The 14,965-nt window shown below is 41.8% G+C and overlaps 1 protein-coding gene across 1 annotated transcript in view; it reads left to right on the forward strand.

The window, feature by feature from the left end:
- COL22A1 (collagen type XXII alpha 1 chain) overlaps positions 1–14,965 on the forward strand; it is a 212,210-nt gene that overhangs the window by 60,899 nt on the left and 136,346 nt on the right. The window contains exons 4-5 of the mRNA XM_067292265.1: positions 4,183–4,294; positions 14,384–14,507. Coding sequence (XP_067148366.1) covers positions 4,183–4,294; positions 14,384–14,507 — 236 coding nt within the window. The remainder of the gene's footprint in view (positions 1–4,182; positions 4,295–14,383; positions 14,508–14,965) is intronic.

Consider the following 14,965-nt stretch of genomic DNA (forward strand, 5'->3'; position numbering starts at 1 on the left):
ACGGTGCAATGATTGGGTAACAGTAGCTTTGTCCTTGCTTTTTTGGGCTGGTACATTCCTTCCCATTTCAGTTGGGAAGGTCTGGGAAGCTAAGTGTAGGATCTCATTTTTCTTGCCCTCAGTCAGCACTTTGTTTTGCCTTCTAACCATGGCTCTGTACTGAGAGTCCTGCCTTCCTACATTTGGTTTGAGGGAGTTGGAGACCTCTGTGAATTTTCTTGGACCCAAGGATGACTCCATTCTATATCACTCTATGGTACTGACAGCGTGGTCCCCCCTTGGTAATGGGAAACTAATGTACAGCCCAGACTTCTCCTGTCACTCCAGCCCAGAATGATGTATGGCAGACTAACTGGGCAGCAAGATGTTTGGAGGAAGTTCTAGGTGAAGTGTTTCCACTACATTGCTGGCAGGTAGATAGTGTAAGGTGCAATCTCCTGCTCAAATGTTGGAAAAATGGTTGCAACATCACTTATTTCTCCCATTAATATAACATAAATTGAAAGGGCCATGCTCTTTCCCTCACTATCCCAGTCCAGGTCCTAAAGTACAAAAGAACATATGCGATCCAAAGAGCATCCAGACATGTGAAGTAAACAAAATTAATTTTTTATATATATATATATATATATATATATATATGTGGTTTTTTTTCTCCTTTAGCTGAAATAATCTTAGAGGTTATGTTGCAAGCACAAATTCATTTGGAACTTACCTTATATGTCTTCTTTCCTATCCCACCTGGATAATGTGCACTGGTTAATTTTTCAACTCAAATGACAGTATTTTGGATCTGTTTGTTTCTTCTCCCACCCAGAAATGGTATGATATCTCCTTAAAGAGATACTTACAATAAATGGACAGGATAGTAAAATTAAAATATTGCTATTATGTATTTAAAAATCTGCAACCTTTATTCAATCCTGAATGCAAATGAAACTGTAAATTTAAGTTGTGTGCGATTGCTTATCATTTTTTTCCTCTTGACTTCTGCCTCATTCAGTGCACAAAATGCATAGCATTCCCTAAAAGTGCAGTTTATCTCACCTGACTTTAGAAGTCTGAAAATTAATGTCCCTCTCGGCTCCCTTTCAGGAAGAGATAGACACTGCCAAATAGTGTTTTGGCCTGTCCTTAGTTAGGTTCAAGATAGATGTGATGAATTGTCTTCCTAGAGGCTCCAGTCTTTCTCTGCTGACCAAGAAGGGAACTGAAGCAACCCGCTTACATCAGACATCTCATTTTTAGACAGATAAAATTCAGTGAGATGCATCTCATCCTTAACAAACAGTTCTTCTTTGTCTACACTATGGACTGATGCCATATTTACTGTAATGCCACCAAAATCCTTCTGCAGCTGAACTGTACATTGCCTCATGGGCTTTGGTTGGCAATAGAGTAGCTAAGAGTGGGAGTCATCTCACCTAGCTTTAGACCTTTACTAGGTGAGCTTTGACATACAGCCTGGGCATCCTATGCTCTCTTTATGTCAATGGAGAGGCTCATTGACTTTTGGCATTTCTTTCAGTGTGAGATGAATGTCTCCCTAGAAGCGCTTGTATTCAATTCTGTATGACTAACTGAATGAGAGTCTGTATGATTATCCTGCCTACAGAGCTGACATTTAGCCAGAAGAGACCCATCTGAAGTGCTCTATGAACATGAATTAGTTTGTTTCATAGCTCCCTCCAAAGGAGAGTGGAGGCAATATCTGCATTTGGCACAGAATGAAGTCATGAATCGAGTAAGGCAAAAGTACTTGCTGTTTTGGGGTGTGTGCTCTGATACGTCTAGAGCTTAATGTTTCTGTGGACTTGCAGAGCACTTGAACTTTTCAAAGAACAAACCTCATTGATTCATAACTAAAAGTATATCAAGAAATTTGCAATTCACAGATCCATAGTCGGAATAAGGAGGATTCTACTGTGATTTACCTGTGTGCTTTGCGAGTGCAAGGTGTTCTTAATATTGCAGGTTCTGCTTGCAGAAGAATTTTAATAGCCTTGCTTATGTTTCGTTGTGTTATTTAGGCTCTCCAAACTGCATGTTGTTTGGAAGTTTCAGCAAAAAAAAGATTGACTAACCTGACTCTCGGTTTGTCTGAACACCCTAACAGTTGCTCATGATGAGGACATTGGCTTGAGCGCTCAGAAAAGGATCAGAGTATGTTTGGGGTCTGAGCTAGTGATGGGAATGCTGAGAAGAAAGTTTTTGTCGTTGTAATTTGCGCCTGTGTAGCTGAGCAGTTCTCCATGGCTTGAGGAGTCTGTCGGCAGGACACTGCACTGCGGCTTGGGCAGCGTTCCAGCCTTCTCTGTTCGCAAATTATCAGCTCCTGTGAGTGGTTAACAAGCCTCCTTGCCAGTCACTGTGGGCTCATCTCACCAGTAACACTCAAATGCCTTCCTCATATTTCTGTGGTTTGCGTAGATGAAAAATATGTATTGCATGCTGAAATGAGTTGCAGGAGAGCTTATATGGACAGGTCATACTGTTTTTTATATGATAGCCAGCAGGGAGCTTTCATGTTCTGGTAGCTTCTATTTGAAACAATTTATGGATGCAATCACGGCTGATTACCGTATGTCAGAAGGGTGTATCACTAGAGTTGTTGCAGAGGTCATTACGAGGTGGAGTCATGAGGCCCTGGGGTGTCTTAACCACCTTATTTGCCCTCCTGAATGTCCAGTAATAGCTGAAAATAAAGTGGTCAGGAGGGAAAAGCTGTTGACAGCTAGGAAAGTTACTGTAATACAAAAGGCCTCAAAATGGCACCAGGCAACCATTTCTGTCTTTGCAAACAATTAAGACTATATTTCCTCAAAAAGAGCTATTTCTTTAGAAAAGCTATTTCTTTAGAAAAAGCTCCGTGATGGAAGTTTATGTTTTATTTGCTCTCTGCTGTCACATCTTGCTTTGTCTCAGGGCTGGGCCACACAGGTTTTTTTGCACTTATTTATTCTTATAAATTAAAAAAAAAAAAGATACCATTAGATGGACACCTTTGCCTGTTTGTGGTTTTCAAGCTATTCAATGGCTTTCAGCCTGCAAGTTGTAAGAGGTTCACAAAGGCAACTGAGAAAAGCAAGTTTCTTGTCTTAAGGCCTAAGTTTACCACACAACAATTTGTATCTACTCAAGAAGAGTTTTAGGAGATCACTAACTGAACAAAGTTAAAACCACTGCCCTAGTTTAAAATCATTTTCCCAGAATAAACTATTCTATTATCATCAGTTTTATGGGCTGTAATTACATCCACAGGAGTTAATATGTATAATCATGAGTGTGTGAGGGGGAGTGGAGACTGGAATAGCCCAAATAAAAGAAAAACACTGGTTCTGTGTTCAGTCGTGCTCAACCTGGCTTTTGTAGTGTCTTTGCTCCTACATCCACAGTGTGTCTGGTTCGGGGTGAACTTACTAATTTGAATGTACATCCCATGGAGCCCGTTTGGACCTCAAAGAGTGATAGTTGCAGTCGCACAGTAGTGAGCTTCCTGGAGCTGGATAAGTTCAGGGACATGGCATGGGTACCCTCCAACTGGCCCTGGCAGAGTTCAGTAGCTGGGACTTTGTGTCACCAAAACATGGGTTAACTGTGGCTGGGTCCACATCAGCCTACTTGCATGGTGTGCGCTTTAGCTAACAAGCCCTGTCAGAATGGGGTGAGCTTGACAGAAATGTTTGCAACCAAGATAAACAGCTCATGGTAATAACGAGTAGATTGGGCTACATCTAAACAGAATTCAGATGGTATGAAGATTGTATGTAGACAAGTGTTTTGGACTAAGTGTTTTCAGTAAATGTTTCAGTCTTCACCTGTGCTGTCTCTTTTTCTACCTTATCTGAGCATCCATAGGCATTAGCGAACTGCACAGTTATTTTCAAGATGCCACAGCAATGCAAACAAAAGTTATCACTGATGTATGGGGAACTCTGTTCTGATCTCTCCAGAGTCTGTTACAGTTTGATTTTATGCTTGGTTTTGTTTTTGGATGGAGCAGATTAGACCATGTTAGAATTTTATTCTGGCTTTTCCCGACAAGAACAAGGTTAATCTTGGAAGAGCTGTGCCTGTGGGCCAAGATAACTACCTAAGTACAATTGAAGACATGCCACACTGCTCCAATTTTTATATTGCAGCCTGATCAATGTCTCATATTTACGCTTTTGTTATGGACAGGATTTGACCTGATGGATTTGTTCAGTGTGAAACAAATTTTTGGAATGAAAGAAAGCGGAATTCAGAGCTCTTACGTGCGACTTGGAAGCTTCCCCATTGTTCAGAAAACTGAGTGAGTACCTGGTCTTGCATTTTATTTTCATCTGAACTTCTGATTTGGCTCTATTTTCTGGCCTCTATTATTTGGTTCCTTTAGGTTGACCTTGAAGTAGTTACCCAGCACCTGTGTCACCACAGCTAACACACACATATTCTGCTGTTTTGATCAGTTCTTTCAGTTCTTCTGGCATAAAATTTAGACGAGATGCCTGTGAACTAACTCCTCTTTCCATCCTGGTCAGTGAATCAGCTAGTTTCAGTGCATCTCAATTGTTTTGAAGAGCAGTATTAAGACATTCACAAAAAAACTTAGGGAAAAGTACCTAAAAGGCCTCTAAAAGGAATATTAGATAGCACTCCCATTGAAATACATATTTGCTCGTCACAAGAGACCAGTTCCTACTGGATGTTGTTATCATTCTGCTAATATAGTTTTTTGGCCTCCTAAAAGAATGAGCATTTGTTAATACTGTGTCTACATGGATTTGGTCCTTTATAACCTGAGGCTGCCAGCTGTGTCTTAGTCTTTCAGAACAGTTTCTCTTCAAGTTGTCATTTGAATCCTGCTAGCATTAGCCTTGAAATGAGTGAGTGCATAATTTCACTGAGTAATCACGAGCGATAGATTGAATTGTCATCATTAACATTTTTGCAGTAAATTTCACTGTGGTGGTTTTGAACTTCAGCTTAAAAAATCAATAGTAATTCTTTTCCTTCTTATGGATGAGGGCTGTTATATTTTATTCTGTTTTGGCTCTTTTACTCAGCTTGCTGCATCTTTCAGATTGTACTGTGATTTGCATTTGCTTGATTTCACAATATTTTTTCATCCTGGAGCTGACCTGGATTGATTTGCCCTTCTCTCCTCCATCTCCTTCTCCATATAAGCACACAGTCTTTAGAAAAAAAAAAAAAAGTAGAAATATGATATATTGAAAGGAAAACTGTTTGCTCTAAAGTCAATAAATGATGTCAAGTCTCAGGGTAAGTAAATTCATGATCTGGGAGAAGGCCAGCAAACTAAAAACACCTTGCTCTTGATGAGAAGTATATAGAAACTGGGGTGTGTAGTGAGAGGTAAAAAACGATGTTGTTTTGCTCACAGCAGCCTCTGGGCACAACTCCTGCTTGGTGTGTCTTGTAATAGCTAGTGGTAGTGCGCTTTATCACTGGAGAGGGTTATCACCAGGACGATGTAGGAAGAAACCCTTGAAGTGGAGAGGTCCAGTTTGTGCTTAAAAAATTCCGGGAGTGATAAATCTGAGCTCTGCAGAATACTGTGGTAAATAGGACTAATGCAGTCCTTGGGTATATAAGCAAAAACTGTCATACTTATGAACAGACTTCTTGGATATCAGGGAACTCTGTCACTACTGCTGTAATACTGCATCCAGTCCTTGTGTCCATAATTCAGTAGATAAGAATGGAGTGTGTGACAGGTTAAGGAATTTGGAAGCATGGCTGATAGTGAGAGACTCACAAAGCTCTGTGTAGTCAGGTAAATTAGGAAGAGGTTAACAACTGAGGTGATCACAGTTTATAAGAACTGATGGGGAATCAAAATTTAATAGAGAGTCTTAAGTGTAATGAACAGCAGTAAACTAAAAGTCAGTAGCTACCTGTTAACAACAGACAAACACCAGCATGGAAGAAAGGCATGCATTTTTAACAATGAAAGTAATTAATCACTAGAATGGGTTAGCACGGATTATAGTGAGCTGTACTTTTGCATTCCTTTTTGAAATTAAGACTTGAAGTACTGTGTTGTTATTGCTGTTGTTGTTTTCCCAGAAAGACTGAGGGAGTAAAGCCAGATCAACCAGCTATAATGGCTTTTCTTCTGCTCAGATTGCATCCATTTAATTGTTGATGCTGTTTTTAAAATAAGGAGAATATTTTGTTGCTGAGGACAATTAGAATTAAAACATACTAAATTAGTAAATTGAAATGACTAAGCTTCCTTTTAAATGATTAACTGAAATATGGAATTAAAAAAGAAACTTTCTACAGGCATACCTTGTTTTATTGCATTTCGCTTTATTGCGCTTCACAGATATTGCGTTTTTTACAAATTGAAGGTTTGTGGCAACCCTGCGTCGAGCAAGTCTGTTGGTGCCATTTTTCCAACAGCACGTGCTCACTTCATGTCTCTGTGTCACATGTTGGTAATTCTCACAATATTTCAAACTTTTTCATTATTATTATACCTGTTATGGTGATCTGTGATCAGTGATCTTTGATGTTACTGTTGTAATTGTTCTGGGGCGCCATGAATTGTGTCCATATAAATGTTGTGTGTGTTCAGACTGCTCCACCGACCGTCCGTTCTCCCATCTCTCTCCCTCTCCTCGGGCCTCCCTAGTCCCTGAGACACAACAATATTGAAATTAGGGCAATTTATAACCCTGCAATGGCCTCTGAGTGTTCAAGTGAATGGAAGAGTCGCGTGTCTCTCACATTAAGTCAAAAGCTAGAAATGATGAAGCTTAGTGAGGAAGGCATGTCAAAAGCCGAGAGAGGCCGAAAGCTTGGCCTCTTGCACAAAACAGTGAGCCAAGTTGTGAATGCAAAGGAAAAGGTCTTGAAGGAAATTCAGAGTGCTGCTCCAATGAACACGTGAATGATAAGAAAGCAAAACAGCCTTAGTGCTGACATGGAGAAAGTTTTAGTGGTCTGGATAGAAGATCAAACCAGCCACAACATTCCCTTAAGCCAAAGCCTAATCCAGAGCAAGGCCCTAACTCTCTTCAATTCTGTGAAGGCTGAGAGAGGTGAGGAAGCTGCAGTAGAAAAGTTTGAAGCTAGCAGAGGTTGGTTCATGAGGTTTAAGGAAAGAAGCCGTCTCCATAACATAAAAGAGCAAGGTGAAGCAGCAAGTGCTGATGTAGAGGCTGCAGCAAGTTATCCAGAAGATCTCATTAAGAGAATTGATGAAGGTGGCTACACTGAACAACAGATTTTCAATGTAGACGAAACAGCTTTATATTGGAAGAAGATGCCGTCTAGGACGTTCATAGCTAGGGAGGAGAAGTCAATGCCTGGCTTCAAAGCTTCAAAGGACAGGCTGACAGCAAGAGAACTAGAACTGACAGCAAGAGAACTAGACTTAGAAGTGGAGCCTGACAATGTGACTGAATTGCTGCAATCTCATATTAAAACTTTAACAGATGAGGAGTTGCTTCTTATGGGTGAGCAAAGAAAGTGGTTTCTTGAGATGGAATCTGCTCCCGGTGAAGATGCTGTGAACATTGTTGAAATGACAACAAAGGATTGAGAATATGACATCAACTTAGTTGACAAAGCAGCAGCCGGGTTTGAGAGGATTGACTCCAATTTTGAAAGAAGTTCTACTGTGGGTAAAATGCTATCGAACAGCATCGCATGCTACAGAGAAATCCTTAGTGAAAGGAAGAGTCAATCCATGCAGCAAACTTCACTGATGTCTTATTTCAGGAAATTGCCACAGCCACCCCAGCCTTCAGCAACCACCACCCTGATCAGTCAGCAGCCATCAACACCGAGGCAAGACCCTCCATCAGCAAAAAGATTACGAGTCACTGAAGGCTCAGATGATGGTTAGCATTTTTTAGCAATAAAGTATTTTTTAATTAAGGTATGTACATTTTTTTTAGACATAATGCTATTGCACACTTAATAGACTACAGTATAGTGTAAACATAACTTTTATATGCAGTGGGAAATCAAAAAAATTGGTGTGACTCGCTTTATTGTGATATTTGCTTTATTGCGATATTCGCTTTGTTGCGGTGGTCTGGAACCAAACCCACAATATCTCCGAGGTATGCCTGTATTTTCAACCTTCTGTATCTTAACTTCCCTACACCTGTGATTTGGAAATAAACCTAAATGGATGTGTTACCATGGAAGGTGACTGTCTACTTAGTCCATTTCACTTTTTGGATGTCAGGATTCTGTGATGATGTATACAGAGCCATTGCTCACAGAAAATGAAATCATATAAAGCTGCGCAAAACTGATAACTGAAATAATAAACAAAACAAAAACATCTGTCCTTTCTTGCAGATAACCTAAAGCAATGTTTAACAACTGATAGCAACATCTCATAATTAGATACAAAATCATTAACTGAGTAATATGTTTAATTTACTTTATTATCCATTCAAAGAATTTGTATGGTTTTATATAAGCACTAGTATTTGTACAGAGTGCCAGTTTAGTGGCCCAGGAAATGTGCCTATTCGTCTTCTGATCTGGAGCCTACACCTACCAACTGGCAAACGCAATAGCCAGGAATGTGGCCAAAATGAGTGTCCCAGTAACTGAGAGACCGACAGGTCTATCTAGGTAGCTGAGGACAGGTCTATAAAGCTGGCTGGCACTTTTTCTCACTCTTCAGACAAGCGAAACTGTCCTACCATTTTCTGTCAGCTCCTCAGTGTCCACAGCTGTGTTCCAGATTTTTGTTTCTGGGACCTTGGGCTTGTTTCTGTCCACTGTTGTCTTGGTTACTACCCAGCTTCTGCCTCACCATCCTGGTATCTCTTCCATCCATTTCTCCTAGTTCTGACTCTGGACCCTTTGTCCTGTCATGTCCACCCCTAGATCTTCTCTTCACCAGCTTGCCTGACCTGCTCCCGGCCTGGCTTGGTCCTCATCCCAGCTTCCACCTCACAGAACTTCCTGATACTTGTCCTGACCTCTAGTCATGATCTGTTTGCTCTTTGTATTGGGACAGTGTTGTCTTCCCTGAGCCTTTTTTTTTCTTGAGTGTTTATATCTTGGAGCGCTGGTCTGGAGACTCTGGTTGCTGACCTCAGCTTACCTTTCACTTCAGTTATCTGCCTTGGGTTTCCTCATGAGGTCCTGCCTTGGTCTAATGATTTGGTCTGCTCCACAGAGAACAAAATTCTACCCAGAGCTGCCAAAAACCTTGGAGACTGAATATGAAATCTGTTCAATTCAGAACTGCTGAATGCTTCCCTGCTCCTCATTTCCTCTCAGACATTTGCAGTTCAGTGCTGTACCCTCTCTCCTACTCTTTGCCAGCACATGCTTTCCCTTTCTCCCTCTCCTCCCCAGGCCAGATGCAGCTGGCAGGCCTGGTCTGTGACCCTTCCCAGTTTCCTGTGTTGCCGGAGTTGGAAAAAGGCCAAGATACTGTGCTGGTCAGGGATGAGACACAGGACTCCAAGCTCTAGGGAGGTGGTGAGGGCAGTTGTCCCGTCTGAAGGCTTTGTTGTTGTCCCTCTCCAATCTCATGACCTCAATTGCCAGAGGAGTTGTCATGTTGGTTGCTCTATACTGTGGAAGAAGAAACATATCTGTCCACATCTGCTATGAATTAAGTAGGAGAATGCATATATGGAGCCTGTCTAAGGAGTTCCTCGTAGACTATTTCTCTGTTAGCAAATTAAACAGGGTGAGTTCATATGCCCCAGTACTAGACCCCAATTGTTCGTACTCTTCAATTGTTAGCGTGCTCATGTCAAGTTAGTTTTGGCTGATGCCAACCAGTGCTATCCCAAGTGATGCCTGGGCCTGGCGTGGAGCATATAGTGTGTCAGAGACTACTCCCAGTCAGCAGTTTGGGTGTGATCTCTCTGCTTGGGAAGGGAGAGATTAGCTGAACTGCGCTCGTGGCTAGGCAATTGGCCTTGACCATTATTTATCCAGATAGATAGAGACATTGAGTTTCCTTATTCAGAACAAGGCAAAAGAGAATAAGCATGACTGAGGTGGAATGGCTGAAGTCTAGTTTAGAGCATAAAAGACTGAAGGGAGAGCCAATAGCCATAGTGAAGAGGGGGAATAATTTGTTCTCGTAATTCATTATGGGAAAAGTTGTTTCAGGAGGCTTAAACTGCAGCAAGGGCGATTTAGGATAGACTTTGGGAAGAGTTCTGTAGTGCTAAGGACAGTGAAACACTAGAAGAAATTCCCTAGAGAGTGTGTTGATATCCAGCACTGAGGTTTTTGAAGTAGAGGTCAAAGAAATGTCTGCCAAGGATGTATGTGCAGGGTTGATTCTGTGTTGCAGCAGGACTTTGAAGGGAGATATCCTGAAGTCATTCCTAGCCTTTTTATTTTTTCCTATAATTTTTAAGAACCTCTGGTGATGTGATTCATATGGAAATGAACTGGCTTTCTCCAGCCTTGTTTCACAGACATTAGTGAATGACATCATTGACTATTAGTGGCTTTTAGCTCTTTTGAAAATGGTCACTTATTGAATCAGTGACAAGCGAATAGGGATTTTCCCTTTGCTTCTACATTTTTGTTTCTTATTAATTTTGTCCCTTCCTTGCCAAATGCAAGCACCCTATTAACTGTTGTTACATTCAGTAACTGAAATGAGAATGGACAATATTATTTCTGTCCATTGTGTTATTATTACAGATGAAGGATCTCATGCTGCTTATTAGAGATGTAGGCTCTTATGCCAAACAAAAGCACGTAAGAAGAAGGCTATATCCTGGAAATGGGCAGTGGCTAAGAGAATTTCCTACCTGCTCGTTACCATTTTCTGTATGTAAAAGTTGTGACTGGCCTGACCTTGGAGCTAGGTTAATTAACTCTGAGAATAACCTGCAGCACTGGGGGGAGGTTCTCTTGTCTTGGGGTTTTATAATGGGCTCTTCTGCAATCCATCCTGTTGTCAGAGTTATAGAGCCAGCAGAGAGTTCCCTGTAGGTACCAGACACCCAGCAAAGCTCCATAACATGGACTATCAGTTCATTTCAGCCTTGGGTGAACAGAGGGAAATAAAATATTTCTGGGTATAGCAATTTCTGCCCTTGGGTTCCTAAGTACAGCTGAGCCTCTAGATGGGGATCACTTTTTGGCAAGGAAATAAATGAAAACTCATAAACAGAGCGGTTGTTATTTATGTGGTAATGCAGCTCCACAAAAGATGCAGTGGCCAAGGACTTCAGAAACAGCTTTTATCATATCTTCAGAGCAACAAGAGTGTCTTTAGATTTGCTTTTGGCTCAAAGTCTTTCTCTGTCCAGAACTTGCAGTCAGTTCTTCAGCACCTTTAAAAATCAGTTGAGGGTGACAGGTAGTAGGTCATTATAGCTTTCTATCAGTTTAAATCTACGTGATGGGCCATTTGTCAGCCTCTGTGTGATGAGGTGTGGCCAGACCCACAAGGATGTTTAAGGTACCTAACTCCCAGTTATTTCTGTGGGTGTTAAGCATCCAAAAGCCTTTTCTGAGTTTGAGCTTACCTGATGGTGTTCCTGTTCCCAACTCAGAAACATCCGGAAAGCTGCACAGTCTGTCTTAGCACAGAGGCCAGCAATTGGCTCTTCTGGATTTGGATATAGATATCAGGCCCAAAATCAGCCTTGACATCAACACAAGGGATTAACTTAACCACATGCTCCTATACCTCCCTGCTCAGCAGAGCACTAATGCCACTGCCTTTACTTCATACTTGGAATGAAGCATATCTGCATGTGCAGAGCTGAAAAAGTGTTAGCAAAAAGCAGCATTGAAAGTATGTGCCCTGCTGCTGTTGATGGGACAACAGCAAATGTGCTATGGATCAGGAGGACAGTTAAGCATCCCCAGCACTGTCACTCTGCTGCCTTGTGCCACCACTGGATTAGCTGTGGAAACATTTCTCTGACTGGCTTTCATTAAGTAGGAGCTTGGAGTTGGTGGTGAGGTGTAGCTTGGAGAAGTAAATGAATAGGGCTGTCTGTGCCCAAAATGCAAGTCAGGATCATAAAGGACTGGGCAGAGGGTGAACTCGTTAAACACAGTGAAACGAGATTGCTTCCTGCTGTTCCCAGCTGCCAAAAAGGGCACTTCAGCCATCAAAATGATTTAGGGCTCCAAATCGCAAGTGGGGTGGAAAGAGGTTGCAGCAACAGGGCTCTCAGACTGACAGATGGGGAAGAAAAGGCAGCACGGAGGCAAGAGAAGGGACGAAGCCTGGAAATAACATGAGCCAGCTGGCGGGGAGAAGCAGGCGGGGAGGAGATGATCGGGGGAGACCTGAGGCGGCTGCTGTTTGCAGAAGCAGCCGTGACTGTGAAGACACATGGGGATAAATGACTGAGTGAAGATAAGTGCACTAGGTATGTATGCTGAAATGGCAGCGTCTTAAGAGCTGAGCCACAGAGAAATCCCCCCACTGCTAGCACTCGTGAGGAAAAGTCCATGCTTTTTATTCAAGAGGAGGGAGTCATAAGTAAAGTCTTTCGAACCATTGACATTGCTGCCTTCAGCAATGCTGAATTTTCTTGAAGGAGTGGAGGAAGACAGTCCAGTCTGTCAGCGACTTGAGAAGCCAGACATGCCCTTCCTCTCAAATTTAGACAAAAAGAGTATACAAAACCAGGCAGCATTTCAAAAGGAACTTCGCACTAAGACACATCAAAGGAAAGGAGACGTGGCTGGGTGCCCTGGTGGGAGGACTGATGTGACCAACTTGGCTGCCTCTTGCCACAGATCCCCTAGTCTTTCTTGGTGGCTTTCACTGCCACAGTCATGCCGGTTGTATTCTCCATGGCAGCTGGGCCACGAGAGTGACAACCAGCAGGCCTCTTGTTTTGTCACGAAGGCAGAGGGGGTCTGGCTGTTTTGTGTGCCACAGGAGAGATGGATACTGTCACGTGGCCGATCTGTGACCAGGGGAGAGATGGTTTGTGAATATCTAGCACCAAGAAGTGAGAGCGCCTTGTCTGCTCACCTAAATGAAGGATTTTGTGAAGGAGCTAGTAGGATTCTGGTTCAGATTTCTCTTGTGTTGGGAGAACTCAGAGGACACCTATGTCTTCCACCAGGAAGACCAGCATATAATAGTGTGTAGCCTTTCTGGGTGTTTTATATATATGTGGTATATATGTAGTGTGTGTATATATATATTTACATATTTATATTTATATATGTGGTATAAACCACAGTAATAATCTGATTTATTAACGTGATTTAGAAGACAGGAAATTCAAAGCACAAATTAAAAAAAAAAGACTGAATATTTTGACATTGAATAAGAATGTCTTTGAATCTTTGCTGTAAATGCGAAACAAAGTATTTTGGAAATTTTGCAGAATGAGGTTTTTTTTTTAAACTCCAGTAGAGGTCTCTACTTTTGTGTGCCTCTGAGTTAACTATGCCAATTTCTAGATAGTGATGGACTATGTCAGGTGTTCCATAAGAAAATCTGTCTTCATTGTTTTGTTCTTTATTAGCTCCTTGCCAAAGGATGTTGTGGATGCAATAAGTTTCCTTGAGTTCGAGAGGAGAATGGAGAAGTCCAAGCAAGAGAAAACCATAGAAAGTTATGAACGTAGCTACTTTAGTTGCCTCTAAATTTGACCCCTGAATCATAAAGAGCTGGAGACTGGGGGAATATGTTTGTTCTGTTTGTTTTCATTTCTAGGTGTCCACTTAAGGCCAGTGACAAACCTCCCCCTACCCCCGCCCCAGGATATTGGGTTAGATGTATGTTCTGTCCAACTGCGTGTGCTCATTATGTTATGTTCTTACGTTGGGCTGAGTCAAACGGGTTGCTGTTTTTGGTTACTTCAAACATAAGTGTGGATCATAGTGTCACACTGAGTATATTTCTGCTGAATGTGTTTGTAAAGTGTGATTTGAGAAGATTCTTCTGTTCTCCCAGGCCATCAGCCAAGGAACGTTGCCTTGGGCAAGCATGAGGCATAGTGCTCGTTTTGGGGGAGAAACATTACAATACTTAGTGCTACAACTTGGTACATTCACAGAGGGTTTCAGTATGCCAGCCCAATGTCACAGATTTCCAATGCATCTGGAGAAGAAACAGGATGTTTTACAGGTAGCATGGATTGAAACTCAGCTGAAACCCAACTTTTGACATGATGGATCCCAAATTTCAGATTTTCCCCATTTCTTACTTAACTCAAGAGCTTCACTACTGGAGCTGGGAAAGACTCCTCATGGACACAGCCACCTTGAAGGAACAAGTTTATGTTCATCTCTCTGCAGGTTTCCAAATGCAGCAGAGTTTTTAAGGAATGATGTAATACTTTTGGAAAGCATTGCTGGGACATTCAGAGAGTTTTGTTAGAAATTCTGCTCTTCACTGTTAAGCCTGTTACATTGCTCTCTTTTTCCCTCCCCGTGCCAGGGATGTGTTCCCACAAGGTCTGCCTGATGAATATGCCTTTGTAACAACCTTCAAATTTCGAAAGGCTTCCAGGAGAGAAGACTGGTATATTTGGCAAATTATTGACAAGTACGGCATACCACAGGTACGAGGCCCTTTGCAGCTGGCAAGAGCAGCCTTTTTTCCCTTTTAATGCATGAACTGGCCTTCTTGCCTTAACCTCCCACTACTTTTTCCTTGTGGACTAATAAAAATCTCTTTGCCTGACTTTCTTTCAATTCTTTGTGCTGAAAGACCTTTGCCTTTAATTCAGACCCTGGAGACAGGTTTGCTTAGACCTTGCTTGTTGTCAACATGCAGATAGACGTGTTAGTTGGAAAGGGTGGAGAAGATGCACCATCCTTGCTCTTAAAAACACTTTCTGGGTTTTCAGCTGTTTTATTCATGTAGTTCTGTTCAGAGAAAATACTTCATCTGTTTGGAGAAAGATACCCACCCAGGTAGACCACAAGACAGAAGAGCAGTGATCTATTTCAAATTTTTGCAGATACTTTTTAGATATTATGGGGAGGCTTTATGGGTTCCCTGTTTAGGAGGTGAACA

This window comes from Apteryx mantelli, chromosome 2 (genome assembly GCF_036417845.1).
Source record: "Apteryx mantelli isolate bAptMan1 chromosome 2, bAptMan1.hap1, whole genome shotgun sequence".
NCBI lineage: Eukaryota > Metazoa > Chordata > Aves > Apterygiformes > Apterygidae > Apteryx > Apteryx mantelli.